Source organism: Medicago sativa, chromosome 7 (assembly GCF_051527215.1).
Source record: "Medicago sativa cultivar Bolivia chromosome 7, Bolivia_mono, whole genome shotgun sequence".
NCBI classification, from domain to species: Eukaryota; Viridiplantae; Streptophyta; class Magnoliopsida; order Fabales; family Fabaceae; genus Medicago; species Medicago sativa.
In genome coordinates this window covers 15,519,921-15,537,088 of record NC_140755.1, presented here as the reverse complement: position 1 = coordinate 15,537,088, position 17,168 = coordinate 15,519,921, and the positions used below count along the sequence as shown (strand labels likewise).

The 17,168-nt window shown below is 35.4% G+C and overlaps 1 protein-coding gene and 1 long non-coding RNA gene across 2 annotated transcripts; one reads left to right on the top strand and one right to left on the bottom strand.

Annotated features, from left to right (window-relative positions):
• Positions 1–809: 809 nt before the first annotated feature.
• On the bottom strand, positions 810–2,799 carry LOC146904546 (uncharacterized). Its single transcript, XM_085728311.1, has 7 exons — positions 2,773–2,799; positions 2,494–2,661; positions 1,664–1,753; positions 1,411–1,568; positions 1,240–1,322; positions 1,005–1,093; positions 810–905 (listed from the first exon to the last, which is right to left on the bottom strand). The coding sequence occupies exons 1-7, from the start codon at positions 2,797–2,799 to the stop codon at positions 810–812; spliced, it is 711 nt and encodes a 236-aa protein (XP_085584437.1).
• Positions 2,800–5,321: 2,522 nt separating this feature from the next.
• LOC146904545 (uncharacterized) lies at positions 5,322–5,794 on the top strand. The gene is made up of 2 exons (XR_015019049.1): positions 5,322–5,422; positions 5,528–5,794. It is a non-coding gene; the product is annotated as an uncharacterized LOC146904545 (long non-coding RNA).
• The last annotated feature ends 11,374 nt before the right edge of the window (positions 5,795–17,168 follow it).

The following is a 17,168-nucleotide window of genomic DNA, read 5'->3' as shown; positions in this document are numbered from 1 at the left end:
ACCACATAGTCAACCCAAAAAGGGTATTACAACAGATATAACAAAAGTGGTATAAAGAAACAAACATGCCTAACTAACAGTTACACATCAACACAATCTAGCATACCCAACGCGAGGCACGAAACCAGATTGCAAAATAAATGATGTGTAAAAGGCCGCAAGCATCACATCGAACCAGAGACATGCCTAAACAAATTCAAATACGTCTTTTTTTATAGCGAATAAACCAACCGCCAACACGGATATGGGTTCACGTACCATCAGCCCCCTGCAAATAACACAGCAGGCGTAACCGCCCTTTCGAGCCAAAACAACTCAACCATCAACACCAACTGCAAAGCTACCAGATTAGAACTGAGTTTCAAGGAACCAACACACCGTTGAAAACGGTGTTCTAACCCACACAGATGCGAACCCAGGGAACACGTTTTAAACATACCGTCGGATCTGTGAACAGGATCGCTTTTACACATGGAAGTCAAATAACTTCGCAAGAGTCGATGGTATGTTTTCAAATAAGCAGACAAAGAAAAGGTCAATCGCTCCTTCTTGATGTGTTTGACCAACTTAGTGGAAGATAATTGTGTTGGATTATAGGCATTTGATGCAATGTTATCTTCGTATTTCTCAGCGGGCGAACGCTTTGCAGGAGTACAATTCCCAACTTGTTCCAAATCATTTTCACCACAAGCAGAGAAGGATATTGCTGTCACAATAAGGATAAAATTTCCATACTTAAAATGAAGATAATATTAATAATTACAATAACGCTATCATTCATTAAATCACACAGAAATTCAATGCATTTATTATATCGTGGGAATGTTAAGGGAATCTGAGCACTCAGCAGAAGCATTGATCTTCTCAAGAATGAATGACTGGGTTGGATTATCATAGATAACATTCTACAATAATAAAATTGAAAACAAATATAAGTGATAGAAAAAGAAACAGTCAAATCAATTATAAAAAATAAAAAAAAGAACAGGACGGGCACAAAGAACCTCATCAAGATGTTGCTCCTCTGGCTGAATTTCATAGGGCTGAAGATGAGACTTAATTTTCTCAATGACAGCAGGATCAACTGAAACGCCTAAAACAAATTAAATGATTGATGATAGTATGGCTGATACTTGACACGTAGCGCAAACTCAAGGCGGAGTAGTTTATCTAGATATTTTGGATATATTTTAGGATCATCCTCTTGCATAGTCTTCCTTAGAGCTTGAGCAGTAATACCAATAACCTGAAGACATTCACTATCCCGAAACACAAATTCAAGCTTGTGACCATCATGAACAACTTGCACAACTACCTTGTATCTGATAAAATGGATAGATTCAAAAACATATCAGAAATGTGTCAAACAAAGAAGCACTAATCCACCACATGAAATTTTAAATATGTAACCTAGTCAATGGAGCATCAACATCATGTCCACATGTACATCTATAGCTAGCACCATTTGACTTTGATGCCTTTGAACATTTGGTGCAGCTCTCATAATACCATCCAAACTGGTGAGGATTGAATTTAGTTGTTTTCCCAATAATGATGCAATATGTATCCTAACACAAATTATGCAAATGAAATTAAGAATAAATATATTTTTAATTTGTGCGTAAAAAAATTCAAAGCATGTTTGTGCATAAAAAAAGCAGACCTTGACTAAGTCTCTAAATTCAGCAATTGACCTAACTTGAGAAAGATTGAAAAAATCGTTGTTCGAAGTACGTTGAGAAGAATCCAAACCCTGATTGAAGAAGTGTTAAGGTCATGACAACTATTCAAGAAACATGGTAAAAAAACAATTAAATCAAATTGTGAAATAATAAGTTACTCTAACACTGTATTGTGAAATCATAATGCAAAATTACCAAGTCTTAAACTTCTCAACAACCGGGTGATGTAGGTTGATGAGCAGCCTCAAACTTGACCAATTGTTACATATATTTGGCTTGCCATTGTCTACAAAATGGAAACAAAGAACTCAAGGTAAATAGATGGTACGTGACAAAGCAACATATGTTTCCGAGAAGTCAATATTAAAACAACATGCCCTACATCCTTTCGATCTGCAAAAAATTCGTCAAAGCTGCATAGTATTTTTCCCATAGTGTTACATCAACCATATTCCCACTGCATAAGGAAAGACATCTTTAAGGTCATTATCAAACCTATACAAAATCCTATCATTTGATGTTGACAAATTAGAAAATAATACCCTTAATCTCTCAACACAATGTTCGTGCATGGTTTCTTTCCAGTCCCAATTGACGTTGTCTTGACAATCTCATGAAGAAGCCCGATGATTTCTTAAAAAAAATTACATCTATAAGAACCTTATAATCAGAGAAAACACAGAAATAAATTAATGCACATAATTATACCATATAAAACGTCAGTTTTAAATTTTCCATCTTGAATTTCCTTAAATGACTTAATGCGAAATTCAAGAGTAGGAATGTTAGTTAACATGTTACCCTTCTGCACCTTTATACCAGAACTAAAAACAACCACAAAGGGATGGTCAACATGCTTAAATGCAATGTCATTAACAAACACATGACAATTATGCAAAGTATAAGTCATGCTTTCCTCGATCAAAGCCTTCCAATGCTCCAATTCTCTGTATCGAGTTATTACATGAACTCGATCACCCTAAATTCGAGAAAGAAACCAAAAAACAAAAATAAATCAAAATGTACACTAATAAGTAACATTGATAAATCATAAAGGAAATTACAACAAACCTTAACTAACTCCTATAACCTTTGTATCATAAATAATGAGCTTCATATGTTGACTCTCATTACTACCAGTCACAAATAATGTACACTCATATGTTAACTCATAATCCTTTTACCTTGAAAGTCCTATAAATAAATACAACAATCCATCATTTAATTTTATTCCCTTTGTTCATTCTGATATCAATAGAAACTAACATATTACTGTGTGATCAATTTTTGTATCATCAAATCAATCTGATCTTAAATGCACAAATCTCTATATCATCAACTTTCTGGACCTCAATGATATGACCAAAACAAATTTAAACCAATCAACTTTCGTACGACTCAATGATATAAGAAAGAATAAACCAAATATAAAAATTGTTACACCTTTAGGAATACTCACAAAATCAAACAACTAATCAAGGTTCTATATCAATATCATAACCCACATGCATCAATTTCTTTTCAACTATAGTACCAGAAGTTAAAATAACAATTATGTCAAAACCTTACCATGAGCTAAATTTCAATCATCATGACCTCTACTATAATCCACATGCATGCATTTATTTAGACCATGAAAAAAATGCATAAAATGAAAAAAAACAGGATCAACAGAAGCTAAAATAACAATTATGTCACAACTTTACCATCACCTAAAATTCAATCATCATGACATCTACTATAACCCACATACATGCATTTATCTAGACTATGAAAAAAATGCATCAAATGCAAAAACAGGATCGCAGCAATAAACATACAAACATGACAACCTAAACTAAAAAGAACCATCTTTCTTGAAAACAAACCCAAAATGAAGAACAAAACACCTGAGATCAAAGGAGGATTTTTCTACAGCCATGCAACATATATCAGAGGTCTTTAAGAAAGAAGCTAAATCTGTTTGGTTTCTTTGTTTTTTTTAGTTTTAAAGATATTTTTAAGTTAAAAGTTGTTTGACAAAATATTGTACAAAATTTTGAATTTATTACTTTTTTGATGGTGTCCGGGGTTCGAACCCAGGACCTTGCATATATTTATGCGTTGACCTTATCAATTGAGCTAAACTTACGAGGACAAAACTTTGAATTTATTATGAATTAACATAATAAATAAAAAAATGTATAAAATATTTTTTAAAGGGTAAAAATGAAAAAGATATTTTTTTTTACAAATACTATATTTACTCAATGACGTTTATTTTGTGTAGCATGAATACAAATTTGTATCATCATATAAAAGACTTTATGTTTGAATAGGAGAAATAATTTAAGGAGGCTCAAATAATAACATAAATAATATCAAAATAGTTGGTTTTTTTTTCTTTTTCAATTCTACAACAAATTTTGTTATAAGAATTTATATTATATAATATTATATTTGTTAAATTGTTGGTATCATTGAAACATATATGTTTAGTTTTTTTTAATAAGAAAAAGATATGCCTAGTTTGTTACAATATAAATGTGCAAAATATACATAAGTATAATTTTTTTAGGCATCTATACTTGTACTTTTAATTAATATCCAAATTTTATAAAAATAATTATACGCATTATGCAATGCTAATTTTTTTTTACGCATTAGCGTAACAAAAAAAAACAGATGGACATAAAATATTACTCTAAACACTAATGTATGTGAGTGTATATATTTGCGAGATTGAAGAAAGGAAATAAAAATATTTGGTATCATTAAATGACAGCGTGAATAAAAATATTTGTGAGGTTGTGATGATTAAACGATATTCAAATTAAATATATAAGTTATAAAAAGACAATAAAATTTCTTTGAAAAAAATATAATAAAATTAAATGGAACGGTTTAAAAAAATAAAATAAATTAAATGGAAGCAAAAAACATATTGAAATATAATATTAAAAAAATATAAAAGGTTTCCAGTGTGACATGAAGAGAGATGCTTGTGAAATAAATTGTTGAAAAATAGTTTTTTGAAGTAGCATTCAACAACTTTTGGCTAAAGCTTATTCCATTCAATTTTATGTATTAAAAAAATACTTTTATTTTAGTAAATACTTAATTGATATTGTGTTTGACCTAACTTCTCCTTAAAAATGTAGAGAAGTTGAGAAAAAGTTGGATCAAACGGTATCTTAAATAGGCCAACTGACGAGGTGCTCCTATAAGATATTTAAAAAAATAAAAAAAATTATTTTATTGATTTATGAAAAATATTTAATAAAAAGTTTGGTGAGGTGGCACAATCAAAGTTTGATAATTTATTGAATGACCAAATTGCCCTTCATGAGGGCAAAAATGGAAAGTCATGAAGCATTTCTTTTAATAGATAGTTAGTAGATAAAATGATAATTCTAATTTTAGAAGTGGTTTTTTACATCTTTCGTAAGTATTAAAAACTCTTTAATCGTTTTTAAAATAATATGGACTTTATACAATATAAATAGGGAAAATGCTATTTATCTAGAAAAATAGCATCAAGAATTTTTCAAGACACATGTGGCAAATTTTAATTGCATGATTTATTTGTCCACTTCCTATTTTTTAGCCACACCTCCTTGAATTGTGGCAAATAGTGCATTGCTATAAATAGATCAAATGCTTTACATTCAGAAAAAGATAAATATGGTTAAAATTATCAAATTTGTTTATTTTTTTGACTCTATTTCTTTCCATACTTCTTGTCACGGCAAAAAAGGACGGCAAGCCTTTTATTTCATAACTTTTTAATTTCCTTCTTTAGATTGTACACAATATTTTATCTTCTTATTTTATTAATAATATTTTATTCTCATTTTCTATTATAGGATCTATTGAATGTATAGCCAATATCGATTGTCCACAAATTTTTATGCTACCTTTTGTTATGAGGTGCATCAATTTCCGTTGTCAAATCGTTAATTCTGAAGATCCGGAGTACTAGACATGGCAGTGTACAAGATTTGTGCAATGTATCTTAGAATAGAATATCTAATGAGATGTCCTAACGTATTAGCATCCAATAGCAGGTGCAACATATCATTTAATCATGAATGGCTTGATGTAAATAAAGATACATTATACATTCCTAAAAATTATACATATGCTAGCGAAAAAACAAGCACTCACGTACTCATCTTTCTGCTCTTTTTATTGCGCTAATGTTTGAAAATTATGAATGATGTTTTTTTTTATAAATTTTTTATTTTGATTAAAATTAAAATATAATTGTTTTTTGCTTTCAAATTATAACAAATCAAACTAACCATGACTATCTATTTTATGACATCAACTATATAACAAAAAAAATATAATTTAAATTCTTATTTTTTAAGGGTTAAATATGTTTTTAGTTCCTGTAAAATTGAGACCTTTTGAGTTTAGTTCTTACTTAATTTTAATAGTTCTTTTAGTCTTTACAAAAAAATATGCACTCAATATTAATCTCTGCTCAATTCAAATTTGTTTAATTTATGCTTAATGTCTTACGTTTTTTAACAATATTTTGTAGACGTGTTAAGAACATTACTAAAAGTTCCTCCGCAAAAAAATATTGGAAATTTTGATTTTTACTTCCAGATTTTATCTTTAACTTTTGTCGTTTTAAAAAATTTATATTTAATTTGTTTTATGTTAAAAAATTCTAAATTTTAGTAAATGAAACTTTCGCAGTGTTTTAAACTTGTCTCAAAAAAATCGTTCAAAAATTTAAGAGTTTAAGGATAATTAAACAAAATTTGTTTTAGCAGGGACTAAAATTAGAAGTAAATTGTTTTTGTAGGGACTAAAAAAGCTATTAAAATTAAGTAATGACTAAACTTAGAAGTACCCAATATTTTATATGGACCAAAAACATATTTAACCCTTTTTTTAATGACACCAATAACAATCTTTATTATAGAAAAAATTGTTTAACGGTAGAATTGAGATAGTGAAAAAGTAAGTATATATATACTCATTTAGTTTGTTACACTTTTTAAATGATAAAGGAAAAAAATGGACATATACATATATATATATATATATATATATATATATATATATATATATATACTCATTTCGTGTTTGTTACACTTTTATTTTAATATTTGAATATACTTTTATCTATTCGTTATATGTGTTATTTGTATTGAAAGTTGATGGTAATTTTGAAAAGAGAAAAAATCAGAAGAAAAAAAAATAAAACATGTTATTTTCTTGATTTATAGTAAAAAATAGATTAGAATCTAGTCAGTTTGAAGAAAAATGACCGCAAATTTTGGTTTGATGATAACAATTATAAGAGAACAATTTACTCTTTCATGTGTGCTTTATGTGCATATAACATTCAAAACATGAAAAACAAAGTAAATGTGCATCATCCAGATGCAACCATCAATATCAGTATTCAAAGCAATGCTTCTAGACTAAAGAAGCGGAACGCCACGTCGTCTAGTGAAGGAAACGCATCTGGGTTACTATTCAAATGACTTTGTCTGGAAGAAGTGTCTTCGAAGAAATAGAGTGAAATTGGTTGAAGAAAATATTTTGTAAGATCTGTAACATTAAAATAGCTAGTTTAGGTCTTTTGCTGGTAAATTTATTTCAAACTAGTATAGTGACCCGTGCCAAGCACGGGAAATAAAAAACTTTTTTTATCAAATGTATAGATTTTATATTATGTTATCTTAAAGTTATAAGTGTGGTTATAATTTAAATTTGATATGGAAAAAATATCATCTTAATGTTGTTAATTTTGTATATATTTTGAAATATCTAAACATTGCACATCATGTTGTCTTGAACTCAACCACCAGGGTGTATGTTCTAATTAGGGTTCCGGTGATCTGAGATAGGGTTCCGGTGTTATTCTGGTTCGATTGCAATAACAAGGTTCAGATTGATTGCAATCATCGAGTTTCTTCCTTTTGAGATAGCGCAATCGTGATGATTCCTACGGGGGTTGCAAAGATTGAATCACGCAATTCTCATAATTAGGAACTCTGATTGTTGATTTCTGCATCTCGTTTTCTCATTCTGTTCAGCTGCTTCTTCTGTTTTCTTCTCTTGATTGCACCAGTCTCCCTTACGTCTATACTGATACTGGTTCTTACAATTGGAGTCGCGCAATCGTGTTAATGCCTTCGAGCATTACAAAGTTTGAGCAACGTGTGCTTTGATACTAGAACCGGTTCTGTTTGACAGTCTCACGCATGGCATATGAGTGCCAATGGCCGTGCGTTTCAGACTCCTTTCCTTCTAATGGTCTGGTGCGTTCTAATACTGCAATGCAGGCTGCTCCAGCTCAAACCCTCTCTTTTGCAGCTGCACTTGCTGGGCCTGCTGTATCGGATGATGTTCCTTTCCCTACACCTTGCATTAAGGGTGACGCTTTAAGCATAAAAATTGGCCAAGAAGAATACCAAAAGGGATTGGAGGACTGTAAGAAGGCGTTACGGGCTCGCTTGACCCTCAACAAAGGAGACAAGCCTTATGCGGCAAGAGATCTCAGTACTAAAATTGGGAAAATGTGGAAGACTACAGCGAGTTGGAAGATGGTCCCTCTAGGTAAAGGGTACTATGATTTTCATTTTGACTCGGCTGAAGATTTAAAAAAAATATGGGTTGCTGGTACGGTTAATCTTAAGCCGAGTTTGTTGAGATTTTCACAGTGGACTAAAGACTTTAAATTCCAGTCACAGAAACAAACTCATGTATCACTTTGGATACGTTTCGTGGAGTTACCGCAAGAGTATTGGCGGGAGAGAACTCTGAAGGAAATAGCAAGTGCAATTGGAACTCCGATTGACATTGATGGTCCAACTAGAAACCGTACCTTTGGGCATTACGCTCGCATTTTGGTGGACGTAGATTTATCAAAGAAATTTTTTGATGAGGTTCTCGTTGAACGTGATGGTTTCGTTTTCATGGTGGAAATTCAGTATGAGCGACTGCCTTTATTTTGCCATCAATGTTACTCTATTGGACATAATATCACTACTTGTCGATGGTTAAAACCACAAGCAGCCCAGGAAAGATTGAATCGTGGGAAACAACCGGTCAAAGAAGTTATTGTTGCGCCCCCGAAAGCACCGCATTTTAAAGATAGGGGCGCATCCACTTCAGCCATTGGAGGTAATGGAACGTGGCTCCCTGTCAATTCTACAGTTGTTACTACTACCCAGGTGGTACCAGTTCCTCAGATACCACAGGCTTCATCAGTACTAGTTAGCAATGCTTCTGAATCTATTCCGGTTACTACAGTACCGTTGAAAGATTTATCCACAAGCTCCTTCAGTTTGCCGCTTCATAATGTTTTTGACCATATTGATCGTATTGAGACTGAGGAGTTAGATGTGACTAGACCGGTGTTGGAGGAGGTTGTTTCCCCTGATGAGCACGTTGACGTGCAACCTGTAGATGCGGGAAAGTCTCAGCAGACATCTCGGGAGGTGTTGGAGAACCCCAAGGTGTCTGCAGTTACTAACACGCATCTGGATGATGTGGGTCACAATCATGTGAGTCATAGGGAGGTGTTGGTGGATCCCAATGTCTCTATTGAGCGTATCACACATTCATCCCCTCTTGGGCGTGAGGACGTACGACCTGACGGAGTGGAACAGATAACTCAGACATCGCGGGGGGATTTGGAGAACCCAACGGTCGATGATGTTTCTGAACCGCTTCAGGATGGTGTGGAACTTGATCATGTGAGCCCTCGGGAGCTGGAGGAGAGTCCCAAGGGTGCTAGTGAGATTTTTCCAAGACCATCCAGTGTTGAGCATGTTGGCATGCGAGAGGTGTCTGATGATTTTCCGGACCATCAAGAAAATTCTGCCCGGCCTTCTGTTGATAATTTAGATGGGTTCCTGACAGACACCATTGAGGTACTTGCTGGTACTAATTGCTTGCAATCATCTTTAGATGCGCAAGTGCAAGAGGAAGCTGTTTTACAAAGGCAAGAGGTTCACCCTAGTAAAAATATTCAGGATGGCATGGATTTGTGGGCAAGAGTGCGGGATTATGATGCAAGATCAGCAGCTGAAGCTGAAGCCGCAGCTTCTAAGGGTATTAAGCAGGTTCTTACAAGAAATCAAAAGCAGAAGATTAAGGTTCAAAGTGTTATACCAAAGCCGTCAGCTAAATCCCGTGCAGGGGGTGAAAATCAGAAGTCTGTTCAATGAATTTCCTTTATTGGAATGTCAGAGCTTGGTTTTGGCCATCTATCAACGTTTCTAAATATTGCATTAATAATAGAGGTCCTTTACTGCCTAATCTCTGGGTTCTTTGGTGTAATGATCTCCTAGCTACTGTTATATTTGTTTCGGATCAGTGTATAGCTCTGGAAATTTCATGCTTTCAGTCTACTGTTTATATTGCCGCAATTTATGCTAGTAATTATTATTTGAAACGCCGACAATTGTGGGCTGATCTTACACATCTTCAAGGGTGTTTTCAAGGGCCTTGGCTTTTTGTTGGTGACTTTAATGCTATTCTTGGTGCTCATGAGAAAAGAGGGAGGCGCCCTCCACCCACCTTGTCTTGCGAAGATTTTCTGAATTGGTCTAATGCTAATATTTTACATCATTTGCCTACTTTGGGTTCTTTTTTCACTTGGACTAATGGCAGATTTGGGAATGAAAATGTGGCTCTCCGCCTAGATAGAGCGGTTTGTAATGAGGATTGGATGAATTTTTGGCGCATTTCTTCTTGCACAGCTTTGGTGCGGCATCAATCTGACCACAATCCACTGTTGCTCTCTCTTATTTTTTCAACTGTGAAGCACGCCTCTCCTTTTAAATTTTTTAAAGTTTGGGCGGAACATGAAGATTGTCGTCAAGTGGTTATTGATAATTGGTCTAAGCAAGTTCGAGGTCAAGGGATGTCTAGGTTTCAGGCAAAGCTCTGGAATCTGAAAAATGCTTTTAAGTCATGGAATAGATCAGTGTTTGGTGATATTGATATGCAAGTTAAATTGGCTATGGATGAAGTAAACCACATTCAGCTTTTAATTGATTCAGAGGGCTTCTCAGACCAGCTCTATGCGCAGGACCTTGAGGCACAATTGTTACTAACAAAAGCTTTAAATTTTCAGGAACTTCTTTGGAAAGAAAAGGCTAGAGATCAGAATTTTATTAGTGGTGATCGCAATACCTCGTATTTCCGCAAGGTATCCAAAATCCGGGCAGCAACTAAGACTATTTCTTTTTTACAGGATGGAGACAATACTTTGATCGATCCATCAGATATAGAGCAGCATATTGTTTCTTATTTTGAGGCAATTTTCAGCATGAATAATAATTGTACTCAAAATACTTTGGTTGATGAGAATATTCCTTTGTTGGTGTCGGATGTGGATAATCAAAAACTTTTGTGCCTTCCACTAGCGGCAGAGATTAAAGAAGCGGTTTTTGCTCTTAATGGAGATGGGGCACGGGGTCCGGATGGTTTTGGTGGACACTTTTATCAAGCTTTTTGGGATATTATTGGCGTTGATGTCGTGCAATCCGTTCAAGAATTTTTCCTAGGTGGTTCGCTGCCCCCTAATTTTAATTCTAATTTGATTGTGCTTATTCCAAAAATTCCAGGTGCTGGTTCTATGGGAGACTACCGTCCTATCGCTCTTGCTAACTTTCAATTTAAAATTATTACCAAGATTGTTGCGGATAGGTTGGCTGGAATTGCTGCTCGTATTATCTCTACTGAACAACGGGGGTTTGTTCGTGACCGTAACATTTCAGATTGTGTTATTCTTGCTTCTGAGGCTATTAACTCAATTGATCGAAGACAGTATGGGGGAAATATTGCCCTTAAGGTCGACATTTCCAAGGCTTTTGATACTTTGGATTGGAATTTTTTAGTGATGGTGCTTAATAATTTTGGTTTCTCCGCAACCTTTATTAATTGGATCCTTGCTATCCTTCAGTCGGCGCGGTTATCTATCTTGGTGAATGGCAAGGCTGTGGGTTTCTTTCCTTGTTCCCGTGGGGTTCGTCAGGGGGACCCTCTTTCCCCTCTTTTATTTTGTTTGGCGGAAGAAGTTCTAAGCAGGGCGCTTTCTAATGCAAGAGACCGAGGGCGGCTCACCCCTATGTCTTATTGTCGTGGTATTGGTTTCCCTACTCATGTATTATATGCAGATGATATCTTGATTTTTTGCACAGGTCTAAAGAGTAATATCTGGGAGCTTCTTAATATTTTTAAAAAATATTCGGAGGTTTCTGGGCAAGTTGTTAACAATGCAAAGAGTCGTTTCTTTACTGGTTCTATGTCTGTTTCTAGGATAAACATGATTGCTAATATGGTAGGTTTCAGTGTTGGTGCTGTCCCATTCATGTATCTTGGCTGTCCTATTTTTCAAGGGAAACCAAAGGTGATTCACTTTAGAACATTTACAGACAAAATTAAAGCCAAGTTAGCTACTTGGAAAGGAACCGTCCTATCTATAATGGGAAGGGTGCAGTTGGTGAAATCTATAATACATGGGATGCTTGTCTATTCTTTTCATGTATATATGTGGCCTAAAAGATTGCTGTGTTTGCTGGATTCATGGATAAAAAATTTTATTTGGAGCGGTGACGTGCTTACGAGGAAAATTTGTACGGTTTCATGGAGCACTATGTGTCGTTCTTGGGCTGAAGGTGGGTTGAATCTTAAGTCTACACATCTGTTAAATGAAGCTCTAATTCTTAAATTGGCTTGGGATTTTAAGACTAAAAGCACCCAATGGTCGGATATGTTTGAGAAGCGTTATCTTCGTCAAGGGCAACCTCTTATGCGCTATTGTAAATCATCCGTTTGGTCGGGAATAAAGGTACACTTTGGGACTGTGTTGGCTAACTCGGTTTGGGTAATTGGAACGGGAGAAAATATTAATTTCTGGACATATAATTGGCTTGGTGAACCTTTGGTGGATTTAATTCATCTTGACCCGGTTTTACATGTTCATATGAAAGGAAAGGTGTTGGAAGTTCTTATTAACGGCTCTTGGAGGCTGCCATCGGGAATTTCTCAATTTGGGGACATCCATAATCGTGTTAATGCTATTATTTTACCTACTAGCCCGCTTCCAGACAAGTTGGTGTGGTGTCACTCTTCGGATGGGCAACTCACTTCGAAAGAGGCCTTTGAATTTCTTCGTCCGATATCTTTGCAGTTGCCTTGGGCAGATTATATTTGGAGTCCAGCTATTCCTCCTTCGCATTCTTGTATTTTTTGGAGGCTTCAACATGATAAAATGCCTACTGATGATAATCTCATTCGACGTGGTTGTATGGTGGTTTCGGTTTGTAACCTGTGTATGTCATCGGATGAGTCTTCTGATCATCTTTTTTTCCGGTGTCACTTCGCCATGAATCTTTGGGGCTGGATTGGCTCTAAGCTTGGTTGCACTATTGATCTCACTTCAGCCGTTTCTCTTCTCTCCTGTCACCCGGTTAGATGCTCATCTCAGGTATCTGATATTTATCTAGCTGTGGTCTTGCATACGCTGCATACTATCAGGTGGGCAAGGAATTCTTTGCGGTATTCCACAGGTACGCCTTCTTTACACTCGGCTAAGGTACGTATTCACTCCATGATTGCTATGACAGGCAATGCTTCTAAGGGTAAATGCCTCCCATCTGATTTGGCCTTTCTTGATTCCTTTGCGGTTTCTCCGCATTGTCGTACAATTAAGGAAATTGTTATGGTGTTGTGGGAGCCTCCAACTGCGCCATGGTTAAAAGTTAATACGGATGGTTCAGTTGTGGGTGGGTTAGCAGCGTGTGGGGGGTTGTTCCGTGATTCCCTTGGGACATTTCGTGGTGCATTTGCTTGTAATATTGGGTGTCATTCTGTTTTCTATGCGGAAGTTCTGGCTATTATTTATGCGATTGAGTTTGCTGCCCAACATGGTTGGAGGAATATTTGGTTGGAGAGCGACTCCACGAGTGCTTTATTGATTTTTACAAACCCTCTTTTGGTCCCTATCTTGTTACGTAACAGGTGGCATAATGCTCGTAATCTTGGGATTCAGGTGATTTCTTCTCATATTTTCCGTGAAGGTAACTGTTGTGCGGACTTTTTGGCAAATTTGGGACACTCTATGGTTGGCACTAATTGGCTTGATACTCTTCCAGGTGCCTTACGGTTTGATTTCTTTAGAGATAGATGTGGGTTGCCTAATTACAGATTTCCTTAGTCTGTTCTGTGGCTATTTTAGTTTCTGTTTTTTGTTCGTTTTTGCTGTTTCTTTGGTGGGTTTTGGCCTAGTCCCCCCACTATTTGTATATATTTTTCCCCCTTTTTTAATAAAATTTCTTAGAGTGTGGCGGCATAGGATGGCGGTGTCTCGGGGTGCCAACCTAGTTGGGATGTCGATGATGCCGTCTGATGCCTGTCCATTCTCCTTGCTTATCAAAAAAAAAAAAAACATTGCACATAACGATTAAATTATTTCGATTTATACTTATACTAATTATTTGTAGTATAAGATGTACTCATTGTTAAACTTAGCATTTGTAATATTTATGCAAAAATACACCGACGTACTGTATATTATTATTTGTTGACATAATGTATTTTATTAATCATAAAAACTAAAAAAATTGTATTTTTTTATATAATAGTCAGTGTCAGATGTATACACCTAGTCTGTGAATGCAAACGTTAAATTTTTTATGGGTGTGTATAAATATAGTTTGGGCTACATAAACATCGATTGTTATTTGTTTTTATTTTTTATAAAATCAATGGTCTAATGTAAATATTGTATTTTGGGGTAACAACAATGTAAAAAAAAGTTTCGCGTACTGTTATACCTGAAAAGTGCATCAATTAAAAGTCAATGGCAGGAGGATCTGCTTATATAGAAATTGCATGTCTTGTAATGACCAATACATAGACATGGCAACGGGGAGGACATGGGGCGAGTTTGAGTATCCCCGCCCCCGCCCCCGTCCCCAAACCATATCGGGAGTAAAAATTGAACACCCAACCCCGCCCCCACCCCCACCCGCGAAAACTTTATTTTTTATAAAATATTTAAAAAATACATATTTTTCCATTTTTTCATAGCAACAAAAACACAATAATTATATTAATAATTATTTATCTAATAAACTTTTTTCAAAAGAGCAAAATAATTATAATAAATATGTTTCTAAAGAGTAATAATATATTAAAATAGGTTGGTGCTTATGGAAATAAGATTATAAAATTTAAGAAAGAAAGTTTTAAAAAGCGGGTGCGGGGAGGGGGTAAGCATCCCCCACACCTGCCCCCTCCCCTGTACTAAAACTCCAAATTTTCCCCACACCCGTACCCGCACCCGTACCAATGATCATACTTTTTGAAAAACTTCACGATACACAACATTTGTGGTCTCCTTGTAAAAATTATTATCTTTATCCATGATGAGCAGCTTCAAACCTTTTCTAAAAGTAACTCGAGAGACAGCGACATAGAGTTGTCCATGCGTGAACACGAGCTTAGGAAGATAAACTCCCACTCGAGATAAAGATTGACCCTTACTTTTATTTATTGTGATTGCAAAACAAAGCGTCAATGGAAATTGCATGCGCCTGAATTTGAAGTGTAGTCCTGGATCACTCGGAATAAGATTCATCCTGGGAATGAATACCCTGGTACCTGCCCTTTCTCCTGTAATTACGGTAGCAGCTATCGTGCTCTTCCCTAGATGTGTAACTGTCATCCTCGTACCATTACACAGTCCATTGGCTTGATCGATGTTTCTCATCAGCATAGCCGGACATCCCACCCTTAGTTTCAGCCGGTGATTTGGAATTCCAGAGCTCTTAATACCATTAAGAAATTCTGTTGTGAAATACTCGCTTTGGACATCAAAATTTTCACCCGATCGATAAACAGAATCAGAGCTTAAATACTCTTTTTCTTCACCGGGAATCAGCGACAACATATATTCGTTAACATGTTCAACCGAATCAAGCGTTTGTGCGAGTATTCCCCTTTCTTGGAAAAATAGCGGGTCACCAAGGTTATCATTCAAATCGAGATACACAAAGTCTATAAGTGACATCAACGGATTTGTTGTGTCCGATATGAGCAAATCTTCAGGAATTTCTACCTTCATTTCACCATTCTCATCCGAAGCGTCGTTGCCGTCTCCAGTTGAGAGTATCCACTTGTCAAAATTAGGAATTTCTTCCTGCTCTGCAGGTACCAAAGATGCACCCAATCTCATATTAACAGTAAGCCTCAACAAATTACAATAAGCCCACATCTTTGATGAATTGATTGAGGCATCAACAATATCCTGCCTCGTTCCTTTTCGGACAACAGACAATATCTGCCTGAAATCACCACCTAAAACTACTGTCATTCCACCAAAAGGTCTAAACTCGTTTAGGGGATCATTCTTGGACATGATATCACGCATTGATCGGTCAACTTCCTCAAAGCACCATCAGTGCATCATTGGAGCCTCATCCCAAATTATCAACTTTGCAGCACGCACTAGGTCAGCCCTAGGATTATCCTTTTCCATCGTAAGCGATGATGCCTCATTAATATCAATAGGGACTGTTAGCGTCGAGTGCGCGGTCCTTCCACCTGGTAATAGAAGAGCCGTTATACCGCTGGATGCAACATTCAATACAATTAACCCCTTCAATCTAACAACATCTGACAATTTTTTCCATATAAAGGTTTTTCCAGTACCGTCGTAAACATATAAGAAAAAGAAACCACCGTCGTCAAAACCAACGGACTCCATGATCTTGTCATGCACACATCTTTGTTCATCAGTCAACATCAGCGTGTGTCTTTTCCAGTTCATCTTTGTTGTAATTTAGCTCATCAACGATAAGCTTGTTTGTGAAAGTTGGCATGTCTGCTGCGTTTGGCCTCGGCATAGATTTGAAGTCAATAAGCGACCGTCCATTTTCCTGAAGCAACATTTCAATTTCAATCAAACACAGCTTCTTTAAGTCATCGTCACTACTACGCAGATCTGCATATTAAATATAAAGTCACGAAATTAATATTAACACCTTTGCATGCATATGTGTGCATGTTGAAGAGAAAGAAAAAATATTAGCTTTATATGAGAATCCTTTATATTTAAACATACCAGCTTAAAAAATGTAGAAAATGCCGAATGGTATCGTAGAATTAGTAACTCTTAGTTTGTTCTTTACTATATCCTAAAAAAAGTACCTCTTAACTACTAAACTACTCTAATCAGCCTTTACTATATCCTAAAAAACACACCCCTCGAAAAGAACCTTGTCATCAAGGTTGGAATGTGCTAAATTTCTTAATGTGTAATAATCTTCAAATGTATCACCCTTGTCCCTATTTGTTATTAGTGAAGTACTGTTTTCCTTCACATCTTCAACAATAACATCAGTAGTTTCTCTCTACTTCCTTTGCATAAGCTTTTAATTTTGAGAAAAAGAGAGATAACTGATCTCAGAACCATTTGAAATAAATTTTTTGTCTAAATTTTTTTATAAAAATAATTGCCTC